At 48.0% G+C, this 11,396-nt stretch overlaps 1 protein-coding gene across 1 annotated transcript; it reads left to right on the plus strand.

Moving 5' to 3' along the window:
• Window positions 1-8,723: 8,723 nt before the first annotated feature.
• Window positions 8,724-10,720, plus strand: LOC137310602 (probable G-protein coupled receptor 139). Its single transcript, XM_067978328.1, has 2 exons — window positions 8,724-8,781; window positions 9,822-10,720. The coding sequence occupies exons 1-2, from the start codon at window positions 8,724-8,726 to the stop codon at window positions 10,718-10,720; spliced, it is 957 nt and encodes a 318-aa protein (XP_067834429.1).
• Window positions 10,721-11,396: the final 676 nt, after the last annotated feature.

Below are 11,396 nucleotides of genomic sequence, written 5' to 3' on the forward strand. Positions count from 1 at the left end.
CTGAAGGACAAAATTAGTCTCCACTTGGAGAAGCAAGGATTAATCAGGGATAGTCAACATGGCTTTGTCAAGGGAAGATCATGTCTGACTAATTTGATTGAATTTTTTGAGGGGGTGACTAGGCGTGTGGATGAGGGTAACGCAGTGGATGTGGTATACATGGATTTCAGTAAGGCCTTCGATAAAGTCCCCCACAGGAGACTGGTCAAGAAGGTACGAGCCCATGGAATCCAGGATGCCTTGGCACTTTGGATACAAAGCTGGCTTGGTGGCAGAAGGCAGAGGGTGATGGTCGAAGGTTGTTTTTGTGACTGGAAGCCTGTGGCCAGTCGGGTACCACAGGATCGGTGCTGGGTCCCTTGCTGTTTGTGGTCTACATTAATGACTTGGATATGAATGTAAAAGGTATGATCAGTAAGTTCGCTGATGATACAAAAATTGGTAGGGTGGTAAATAGCGAGGAGGATAGCCTCAGTCTGCAGGACGATATAGATGGGTTGGTCAGATGGACGGAACAGTGGCAAATGGAATTTAACCCGGAAAAGTGCGAGGTGATGCACTTTGGAGGGACTAACAAGGCAAGGGAATACACAATGAATGGGAGGACCCTAGGCAAGACAGAGGGTCAGAGGGATCTTGGTGTGCAAGTTCACAGATCCCTGAAGGCGGCGGAACAGGTAGATAAGGTGGTAAAGAAGGCATATGGGATACTTGCCTTTATTAGCCGAGGCATAGAATATAAGAGCAAGGAGGTTATGATAGAGCTGTATAAAACACTGGTTAGGCCACAGCTGGAGTACTGTGTGCAGTTCTGGTCGCCACACTACAGGAAGGATGTGATCGCTTTGGAGAGGGTGCAGAGGAGATTCACCAGGATGTTACCAGGGCTGGAGCGCTTCAGCTATGAAGAGAGACTGGGAAGATTGGGTTTGTTTTCCTTGGAGCAGAGGAGGCGGAGGGGGGACATGATTGAGGTGTACAAAATTATGAGGGGCACAGATAGGATGGATACTAAGGAGCTTTTTCCCTTCGTTGAGGGTTCTATAACAAGGGGACATAGATTCAAGGTAAAAGGCGGGTGGTTTAGAGGGGATTTGAGAAAGAACTTTTTCACCCAGAGGGTGGTTGGAGTCTGGAACTCACTGCCTGAAAGGGTTGTGGAGGCAGGAACCCTCACAACGTTCAAGAAGCATGTGGATGAGCACTTGAAATGCCATAGCATACAAGGCTACGGACCAAATGCTGGAATATGGGATTAGAGTAGACAGGGCTTGATGGCCGGCGCGGACACGATGGGCCGAAGGGCCTCTATCCGTGCTGTATAACTCTATGACTCTAAGCTTGGAGTGGGTGAAGACCATCCCCAGTCAGGTGAGAGTTAAAAGGGTGAGGCACATGATATAGAAGGCTGCTGCTGTTACTGAGACACAACCCCCTGAATGCAGCCCAGAGAGGACGCTGGAAAGCAGCTGGGGCTGGCCAGGGGTGCGGAGTATTGTAAATTGTGCCAGGAGTCGCTAAAGTGATGTGGTATTATAAAGTGTACTAAGCGTCGCCAAAGGGACAGTGTATTCGGGAAACTGTACGAGGCGTCGCCAAAGGAATGGTTTGTTGGGAAAGTGGACTGGACGTCTCCAAAGGGATTGTAGTGTGAATTTGTTTGGAGTGAATTAAGAAAAAACGTGGTCTGAAGTATGAATTCGTCAAACACTATCGTTGGTTGTATGAGGAAGGTTATGAGATGGTCGGACTCTGTAACAATATATAAAGGGATATTATATATACAAGAAGTTGTAAAATAGAAATAGCATTTGGGCCGAAAGGCCTCTGTGCTGTACTGTGCATTCGATGCAAAATATACATAATATAATAGAATAACATATTTATCATAGAAAGTTACAGCACAGAAGGAGACCATTTGGCCCATGTTCGTTCCAGCCGAAAGAGAGCTGTCCAGCTTCATTCCACTTTCCATCAGTTGGTCTTGTTGGTTTCGGCAGGTGCACATCCAGGTACTTATTGAATGAGTTGACGGTTAGTGCCTCTACTGTCAAGTTGTTGTTGTTGTCAAATTATGATTTCAGGGGAAATTTATCTGTGCCGTGCTGTATTCTATGCGATATAGATAATATATCCAGAAATAAGTCCGTGCCGCCACCATTTTTCAGGCGGTATGCGGCCTCCTAAGGTCTCAAAATGGCGACCGGAATGCGCACGTACATTTCAAGGGTGACGTGCGCTGGACGCCATTTTGTTAAAGGCGTTTGCGCACGTGCGGATAACGAACATCGGCATCATGTAAAGTAAGGAGAATGGGGGTTAAACTGAATATTAATCTCAAATTTACAATTCACAATTCAGCGAGCAACAACTGCTGTTTGCAGAAGAGAGTTCCAAACTTCTCACACACGTTGCGTGTAGAAGCGTTTCCTAACTTTACTCTTGGACATCCTGGCTCTGAATGTTGGACTATGTCCCCATATCCTACTATTCTACAATAGGAGACCTCCAAAAAATGGTACAAATGCATCAGTAGCCAGAAGCAAAAATCCAGCAACTAAACTGTAAATCCTGCATGGTACCTTTAAATACCGCTGGTGGTTGGCGGGGGGGGGGGGGGGGGTCCTCCAGACACTCTAAGACACGTTCAGATGGCCGGGGTTAAGACTGTGTGTTGAGTTGAGCGTTAAGCCCCAAAATGGTGTCTATCACTTTAAATCCGCGTTGCACACTGATCTAACACATATTCTCCCTACTTTACATGTTGCCGCCGTTCGTTATCTGCGGGAATGCGAAACCCTTTACCAAGATGGTGCACCTAAGACTGGAAGCGCCTCAGCAATTTTGGAGATCTGCTGGAGAATGGAGCCTGTAACGCAACAGTCTGAGCTTCCAAATGAAGCATATACACCTTTGACATTGGTTTGTGCTGCAATGGAAGCTGTGACATTGGTCAACAGGCTCTGCACCATGGTTGGTTCCACAGGTGTGCTGATGGAGGTGACCACCCGTTCTGTGCAGGAAAGGATGGGCTCCAAGCTCTGTAGAAAGCCCTGTGCCAAGTTCCAGGTGGACTCCTCCATGCCTCTTGATATTGTGTTCAGGCTTTCCAGTGCACCAAGCAATCGGTTTTATACGCCCATCAGCCAGCTTCTGTAGCCTGGCCCATTGAAGTCCTCATCTGAGTCCTCAGCAGCAGAACAAGTGCCATCTGGCGATCTGGCACCTGTGGTACCTGTTCCCCCTGCCCCGGCTCCTGGGCACTTGTGCCCAGTATCTCACCATGTGCTGAAGCGTCCTCTAAACTACGCGCAGTGTGAGTCTCTGAGTTGGTGGCTGGGAATATAAGATCAAGTGACGGTGTGTCTATCACATCACTCTCATCTTCCTCTGCCTCCTCCGACTGGGCAGGTTCCGGTTCTCGGGTATCTGCAATGACAACGGGACACGGATTGAGTTGTGGTGTGGGGAGAGGTGACAGTGAGATGTTGAGGCTTACATCATCTGCAGCACGTGAGCCAGAACAGCTTGTGGAGTGAGGGTGAAGTGGGAAGCGAGAAGGAGCATGAGATATGCATTGTCGGGACCCCCTTCGTCGATACTTCCAGCACCTCCAATGGCCACGGCCGCAGCAACGCCCCCACCCCCCAACAATGGCCAGCACTGACTCCTGCAGTGAATGTCCTACAAGATGCTTGGGAGATGTGGCTGTCATGGTTGTAGTTAATGGTGCAGTTGGTAGGAGACGCCACTTGACAGTTGAATTCACTCACCTTGACCACTCGTGTCAAATCGTTGAACTTTTTCCTGCACTGCATCCATGTGTCTGGTGCAATGCTCTTGGTGTTGAATCCTAGCGCAGAATGTGTCTGGTGGGCCTCTTGCCCCCCGCCCTCCGCGAATACAGGATGTCCCTCTGTGCGTCCATCTCCTGCACCAAGGCCTCCAGTGCGTGGTCTGAGAAACGTATTGCACGGAGGCCCAGCCATTACTACAGAATTGTTTATAAACACAGAAAGCTGTCACATCAGGGGAGACCTCAAAGTTCAGGACACTGGGTGAAATACACTGAGGTGTTTATAAACACAGAAAGCTGTCACATCGGGGAAGACCTCACAGTTCTGGACACTGGGTGATTCTAAACATAGAGGTGCTTTCATTGGATAACCACAGAAAACATTCGCTGGGATTGTGGTGCGCAATTAACCTGGTTGCGATACAGGCAGCACCTAATATACTTGCTGCCTGATGATTTCAATGATTGCTGCGTGCAGCCTGTGCTACCTACGCTGTTGATAAGCTTCAGGCACCAGCAGGGTTTCCCATTATTGGGAGTGGCTAGTTATACTTAAATGCAGCCTGCACCTCTTAAAGGGGATGTGCAATGTAGCTGCAGGAATTGGTGGAAGCCCATTTGGTAGTAAATCTGTGCTGGAATATATTGAAGGAAACATAATGAAAGATTTGCATTTATATAGCGCTTTTCACATCCTGAGGACATAGCAGAGCGCTTTCCAGCCAATGAAGTGTAGTCACTGTTGAAATGTATGTAACCTGGCAGCCAATTTGTGCACAGCAAGCTCCCACAAACAGCAGGTTGATAACAACCAGATAATCTTTGTTTTCGTGATGTTGGTTGAGGGATAAATATTGGTCCCAGGACACCGGGGAGAACTCCCCCGCTCTTCTTCGAAATAGTGGCCATCGGATCTTTTATGTCCACCTGAGAGGGCAGAGCGAGCCATGGTTTCATGTCTTATCCGAAAGACGGCTCCTCCAACTATGCTGCACTCCCTCAGTACTGCACTGGAGTGTCTGCCTAGATTTTGTGCTGAAGTTTCTGGAGTGGGTTTTCAACCCACGACCTCGTGACTCATTAGAGTGCGTCCCACTGAGCCCCAGCTGACACTGTGAATGGCTGCGCCTGTGAGAGCGTGCACCAAGGTTCTCTGGTGGAAGAGGTGGAGAGGAGGAGGGGTACCCTATACCCGCATGTCGGGTGGGGGGGGGGGGTGGCGGTTAAGAGGCCCTCCAGGCATATGCTCAAGTGGCAGTGGGAGGAAGTAGTGAACGAGGTCAATTCCAGGAGTGTAGCACCAAGAACATGGATGCAGTGCAGGAAGAAGTTCAATGATTTGACACGATTAGTCAAGGTGAGGGACGTCAACTGTCAAGTGGCGTCTCCTACATGAATGAGAGAAAGAGAAACAATGAAGACTGAGAGGGTTGAACAGCCACCCAGCCAAAGTCGAGCCGAGGCGATGTCCTTGCTCAACAATTGACTTCCTGTTGTACAGATGCAAATTGGGAATGACTCAAAGTCCGGGGAAAATATACATAAGATTGAACTTGCTGCCTGGTGAACGATGAACGGAGACAACCAGTCTAGGAAACAAAGACCAGTCAAATACAGGGAAGTCACACGTTACTCTAAACAGGACACAGCAATCGGGGCAAGATTGAGTTTGATGGGAGAAAACTCACACCTAATTGAGGTGAACAAAGAGAGACTGATCTTAGTAGGGGAAATGACTGTTCCAAAACCAATTGGTTTTCAGTGGTGTTTGAGTGGCAGACAAAGACAATCAGTCTGTGTGTATTAAGATGGGTTCGGTGGGCGTGTCCAAGGTATGAGCAAAGGTAGCACAAAGGGACCAGGACCAGGCTTTGGCTGTTTTGGGGGGTACTGTGCAAAGAGCTCGTGCCTACGCTTGACTGTATCCTGCTTATCGCGCTGTAACACTGAAATAAAGGCAAGACAAGGAACGAGTCTGCCTATCATTTCACCCAACTTCATCTACCAACACGATGGGCTGAATGGCCTCCTTCTGTGCCGTAACTTTCTATGATTCTATGAACTGTACCATTCGCCTCATCCACTGTTCAACACACTAAAACCTCCATTACCCACATACCAACAAATTCTTTCAAGCTGTACTCAACTCGTCCAATCTTCCTCTCACCCTCACACATGATCACTGCTGCAAGCCGCACACCCCCAACTCACAGGTCACACACACTTACCAGCTATTCAACCATAACAGCGACATCATCCAAACCTTTTGCAGGACACTCACTGACACACTTCCCTCTATCTTGCCAGAGAAGGTGGCGCATTTCGGGAGGCAACAGGAGAGAACTGGAGGAGGACAAGACCTACACGTCCTTACTCCCATGGAGGAGCCAGTGCTGACCATTGAATGGCCATCGCTGCGGCCATAGCCACTGGCGGTGCTGAAGGTCTGCACTGGAGCTCAGACTGCTGATTTGGAAGTCCAAACTGCAGCGTTCAAGGCTCAGACTGCTGTTATCGTGTCTTTGGGTAACGCCGTCGAATGGGACTTCCACGGCGTTACAGCACTCCAGCAATCTGTTCTCCAACGAGGAGTGCTGAGGCGCTGCTCCGAGTGAGTGGCAATGGTACCATGGCAGTCGAACCTGCTGTCGTCTCTCCGGGCGACAGCATTCCTGCTCCCACCTCTGCCACTCTGCCAGTGCCCTTGCTGTTGCCTGTCAGCCAACCAGGCCAGACTGCTGCAGCCCATGCCGAGATGATGCAGTCTGAAGCCGGGCCCTCTCACCGAGAAATGCTCGAGGTCGACCTCCACGGCCATCTGCAGTCTCCTCCATTGAAGGTCAGCAGCCTCCCACCACCCATGCTCCAGCCATTGGGGATTCCCATTGTTCGAGCATTAGGATATGTAAAGGCACACGAGTGACAGACACTGAAATAATGCACAATGGTAAATATGGTAATCTTGTTTACATGATTTCATGTGTTCGTTTATAAATTTGTATTTGATGTTGCAGTTGATATTAGTTTTTATTTATGTTGAGTTATTTCTGTGCTGCGGGAGGAAGCAATGTGTAATCACGAGGAGGATGATTGGGATGTGCGACAGGGCCATTGGGGAGTGCAGGAGTGTTGGTGGCTTGGGAGGCGTGGTTGAGGTTATCTCTCATTAATGAGGTGAGCACGCAGAGCCCTGGCAGACAGGGCCTGTACAACTTGTTGCCTCCTTGCTCCTCCTCCACTTCCTCCTCTCCCTCCTCTTACTTTGCCTGCAGCTCAGGTTCTCGCCAGATACGCAGTGACCAGTGCTGTTCCCTTATAAGGGCGAGTTTGTGCAGCGTACACCGACGAATTTTGACACCCGCTCAGTGGAGTGCTGCAGGGCTGCACCGGAATGGACCAGGCAGCGGAAGGGTTGCTTTCGGACACCTACAGTGTACTAGATGACGTTTTGTGTAGCTGCACGGCTCCCTCTAAAGGCCTGCTCTGCGTGTGTGCGTGTGTTCCTGACCGGAGTCATGAGCCACCTCATGAGGGCATATATCTGGTCGCCCAATAGGCAGCCTTTGACCAGCCATGCTGGTTGGACTGCTGCATTAAGAAGGCGTCATGACTGCTTCCAGGGTAGCGGACATTGACCTGTATGATGCGTTGCATGTGGTCGCACACCACGTGTATATTGAAGGAGTGGAATCACTTTCTGTTCTTGAAGATGGCAGAGTTGATATTTGGAGCACACATATGCTTGCAGTCAATGGCAGCATGGGGAATCAATGCGTACAAACCCTCGTACTCGCTCATTCTGCTTCTCTATGTCAAGAGGGAATGCAATGAACCTTTTACGCAGCTCGTACCCTCATGCAGCAGTGCACTGCAAACTGTGAGATATTGTTCAGATCGCCAGCAGAGGCGTGAGCGGATGCAGAGCCGTAAAAGTTCAGCGCCATGGTTACCTTGACAGCCACAGGCAATGCTGTCCTTGCCCTGCTCTGAGGCTGTAGTTGTGGCTGCAGCAGCTGACAAATCTCTGTCGCGAACTCTTTTCAGAACTGCAGCCATCGGATGCACTGACCTCTGCTTATTTTGAGGGAAGAATACTGTTCCCTGAAGGCCCTCATGAGATACGGCCTCCTGCTCAGTGCCCTGCAGCTGCTCCTCCTCCTCCCTCTCGTCGCAGCTTGATCTGCTCTACCTGACCTCTCTGCGTGCTCCCAGTCGTCTTCTCTGCCCAGTGAGAGCCCCAGCAGGCCACCCATAGTTACCAGGATTCTTGTTCAGCGCACTGTTGTAAATGACACCAACAATGTAAGAACTGCCAAACCGCTCTTTATATACTCTGTTGCAATTCTATCCAAATATAGGAAGCTTCAAGAAACAAGTACAATTGTACCAGCAGCCAAAAGCAATAATCCAGCTTCAATGCTGTCAGACTGCGCGTCTCATAGTTTCTGTTGTTCCAAATATTTATTGAAATAATATACTGGGCTTTGGGCTTTCCATCTGTGTAATATTTGATTAAATATATGTTTTGATGCCATATTCCTTGAGTTTAAAGTTGTTAACCGAATCTGTTTGTTCAGTAACTGGAATTAATGTCAATCTCCATGGGCCCTAATTGTCTCGCAGGAATCTTTTCCTGTTCTATAAATAAGCGAATACTATCAATGTGTTTTCCCATAGTGGCAGTGGGAACATCACCTCCGACACTAACAGGGATCAGCGGCTCTACAGAGAGGGAGAGAATAGATCGGATCCTGGGAACAAAACAAAGGAATGTTCAACAATGGGTCGGAATCTTAGAACAACAGATTGGAATGTTACAGCAATGGGTCGGAAGCTCAGAACAATAGATTGGGACAGTCCATTCTGGATATTTCAATATCTGTATGTATATTATGGTTCAATGTCATTAGAGGGGCGGACATATATTATGCTTCGGAGTATCCAACTAATATACTATCCGCTCCTCGCTGCTGTCAGTGTTCCTGGTAAGTCTCTATATCCAACTATTAATTCTACAAACCATGTTCCACTGTATTACTGTTCTTATTATTTACTATCCCCTCCTCGCTGCCGTCCGTGTTCCTGGTGAGTCCCTATATCCAACTATTGATTCTATAAACCGTGTTCCACTGTATCCCTGTTCTTGTCATTCCCTGTGCCATGCTCTCTGCTTTTCGAGTTTCCGGTAAGTCTCTATATCCACCGTAAAAATTAAAGGGTTAACGTGGGATGGGAAATATAGCAATAGGGCGAACATGAATGGGAAATATATTCACGGGGGTTTTCTAGGTGTGATGGTTAATTTACAATGGGTCCCGAGGAGCGAGTTTGTATGTTCAGGGAGCCCCAGCATGAGCCTGTTTTTACGTGGCTTTTGGGATGTGTCAGTATTTACAGGGAGGTCCAGAGATGATACTAATATTTGCAGGGCGTCCAGGGACGATAGTAACATTTACAGGGAATCCAGAGATGGTACAAATATTTACAGGGAGTCCAGAGACAGTCGTAATATTTACAGTGGATCCGGAGGTGGTACTAATATTTACAGTGGGATCCAGGGAGGCAACTAGTATTCATAGTGGAACCAGAGATGACACTAAGAATTACAGGGGGATCGAGAGACAGTACTAATACTTACAGGGGGATCCAGAGACTGTACTATTATTTACAGGGGGATCGAGAGACAGTACTAATACTTACAGGGAATCAAGTGACAGTACTAATGTTCACAGTGGATCCGGAGGTTGTAATAATATTTACAGGAGGATCCATGGAGACAACTAATATTTACTGAAGAACAAATGATGGTACTTATATTTACAGGCGAATCCAGACAAAGTATTAATATTTACGAGGGATCCAGAAACTGTACGAATAGGTACAGGGGATACAGAGATTGTACGAATATTTACAGGGGATCCAGAGATTGTACTAATATTTATAGGTGGTTCCAGAGATTTTATTATTGTTTACAGTGGGTCACAGCTTGATCTAGAATTTCCATCTTTATTTCGCTTCCTTACAGTTAATTTTTTGACAATTGTGATCATGTCTCGTGGGAAGTGCGGTCTCTCCAAATGTATCACTCGCTACCTGGTGGCCATGGCAGCGGCGGATCTACTGGTCGTTATCACTGATCTGATATTGAGGCAGATTCCCATTATTTATCGTTCACTGTTCGCTTTTCTACGCCACTTTCCCATGTGTAATATCCACGCCGTCCTGCTTTATGCAGTCACGGACTGTTCTGTCTGGTTCACCGTCACTTTCACCTTTGATCGATTTGTGGCCATTTGTTGCCAGAAGCTGAAAACTAAATATTGCACCGAGAAAACGTCGGCTGTGGTTCTGGGAACAGTGAGTGTGCTGAGCTGTTTAAAGAACATTTTCTGGTACTTTATGTTCGAAGATCAATATCTGCTTTCCAATACCCCTTGGTTTTGTTTTGCAGTGACGGGTGTTTCAACATCACCGGCATGGGCAGGAATCGAACTCCTTCATTATGTCCTGAACCCGTGTGTCCCATTTATTCTGATTCTGCTGCTCAATGTTTTAACAGTCAGACACATTTTAGTGTCCAGCAGAGCCCGCAGGAGACTCCGGGGTCACAGCAGTGGGGAGAGTCCCAGAGACCCAGAGATGGAGAGTCGCAGGAAATCAATGATTTTACTGTTTGTTATCTCAGGAAACTTTATCGTGTTATGGGTGGTGTTTATGTTGGATTCTATTAATCGACGATTGTTGTATTTGGCGCGAACGTCTGTAATTCTACCCCCATTTGTACAAGAACTGGGATTTATGCTCCAGCTCCTGAGTTGCTGCACAAACACCTGTATTTATGCCGTGACCCAGGCGAAATTCAGAGAGCAATTGAAGAACGTGGTGAAATATCCCTTTACTGTAATTGTTAAATTCATTAAATAGTGCGAAGATCTGAAGACTGCAGAGTGAGATCTGTGTCATTCCGATAGGCTGCGGTGCTGCAAACACTGGGTGTTTATGGAATCGCTGAAACGTTTATAACCTGAGGCTATTGATAGACTCATTTTCGAAAGACGGGAGGTATAGCAGATCCCGGGACATTAGGTGTCAGTGATCTGTGTGTTAATGGGGCGGGAGTTAGATGAGATCCCAGGACTGTAGGTGTCGGTGATCAGTGTGTTAAGTGGGCGAGAGGTAGAGGAGGTCCCAGGTCTGTAGGTGTCGATGATCAGTGTGTTAAGTGGGCGAGAGGTAGAGGAGGTCCCAGGTCTGTAGGTGTCAGTGAACAGTGTGTTAATGGGGTGAGAGGTAGAGGAGAGCCCAGCCTGTGGGTGTCAGTGATGAATGTGTTAATGGGCAGGGAATAGAGGAGATCCCTGGACTGTAGGTGGCGGTGATCAGTGTGTTAATGGGGCGGGAGGTAGAGGAGATCCCTGGATTGTAGGTGTCAGTGATCAGTGTGGAATGGGGCGGGAGGTAGACGAGATCCGGGACTGTTGGTGTCGGTGATCAGTGTGTTAATGGGCCGGGAGGTAGAGGAGATTCCGGGATTGCAGGTGACGGTGAACAGTGTGTGATTGGGGCGGGAGAAACATAGCAACAGAGAAAATAGGAGCAG

The sequence above is a fragment of the Heptranchias perlo genome, unplaced genomic scaffold (genome assembly GCF_035084215.1).
Source record: "Heptranchias perlo isolate sHepPer1 unplaced genomic scaffold, sHepPer1.hap1 HAP1_SCAFFOLD_264, whole genome shotgun sequence".
NCBI classification, from domain to species: Eukaryota; Metazoa; Chordata; class Chondrichthyes; order Hexanchiformes; family Hexanchidae; genus Heptranchias; species Heptranchias perlo.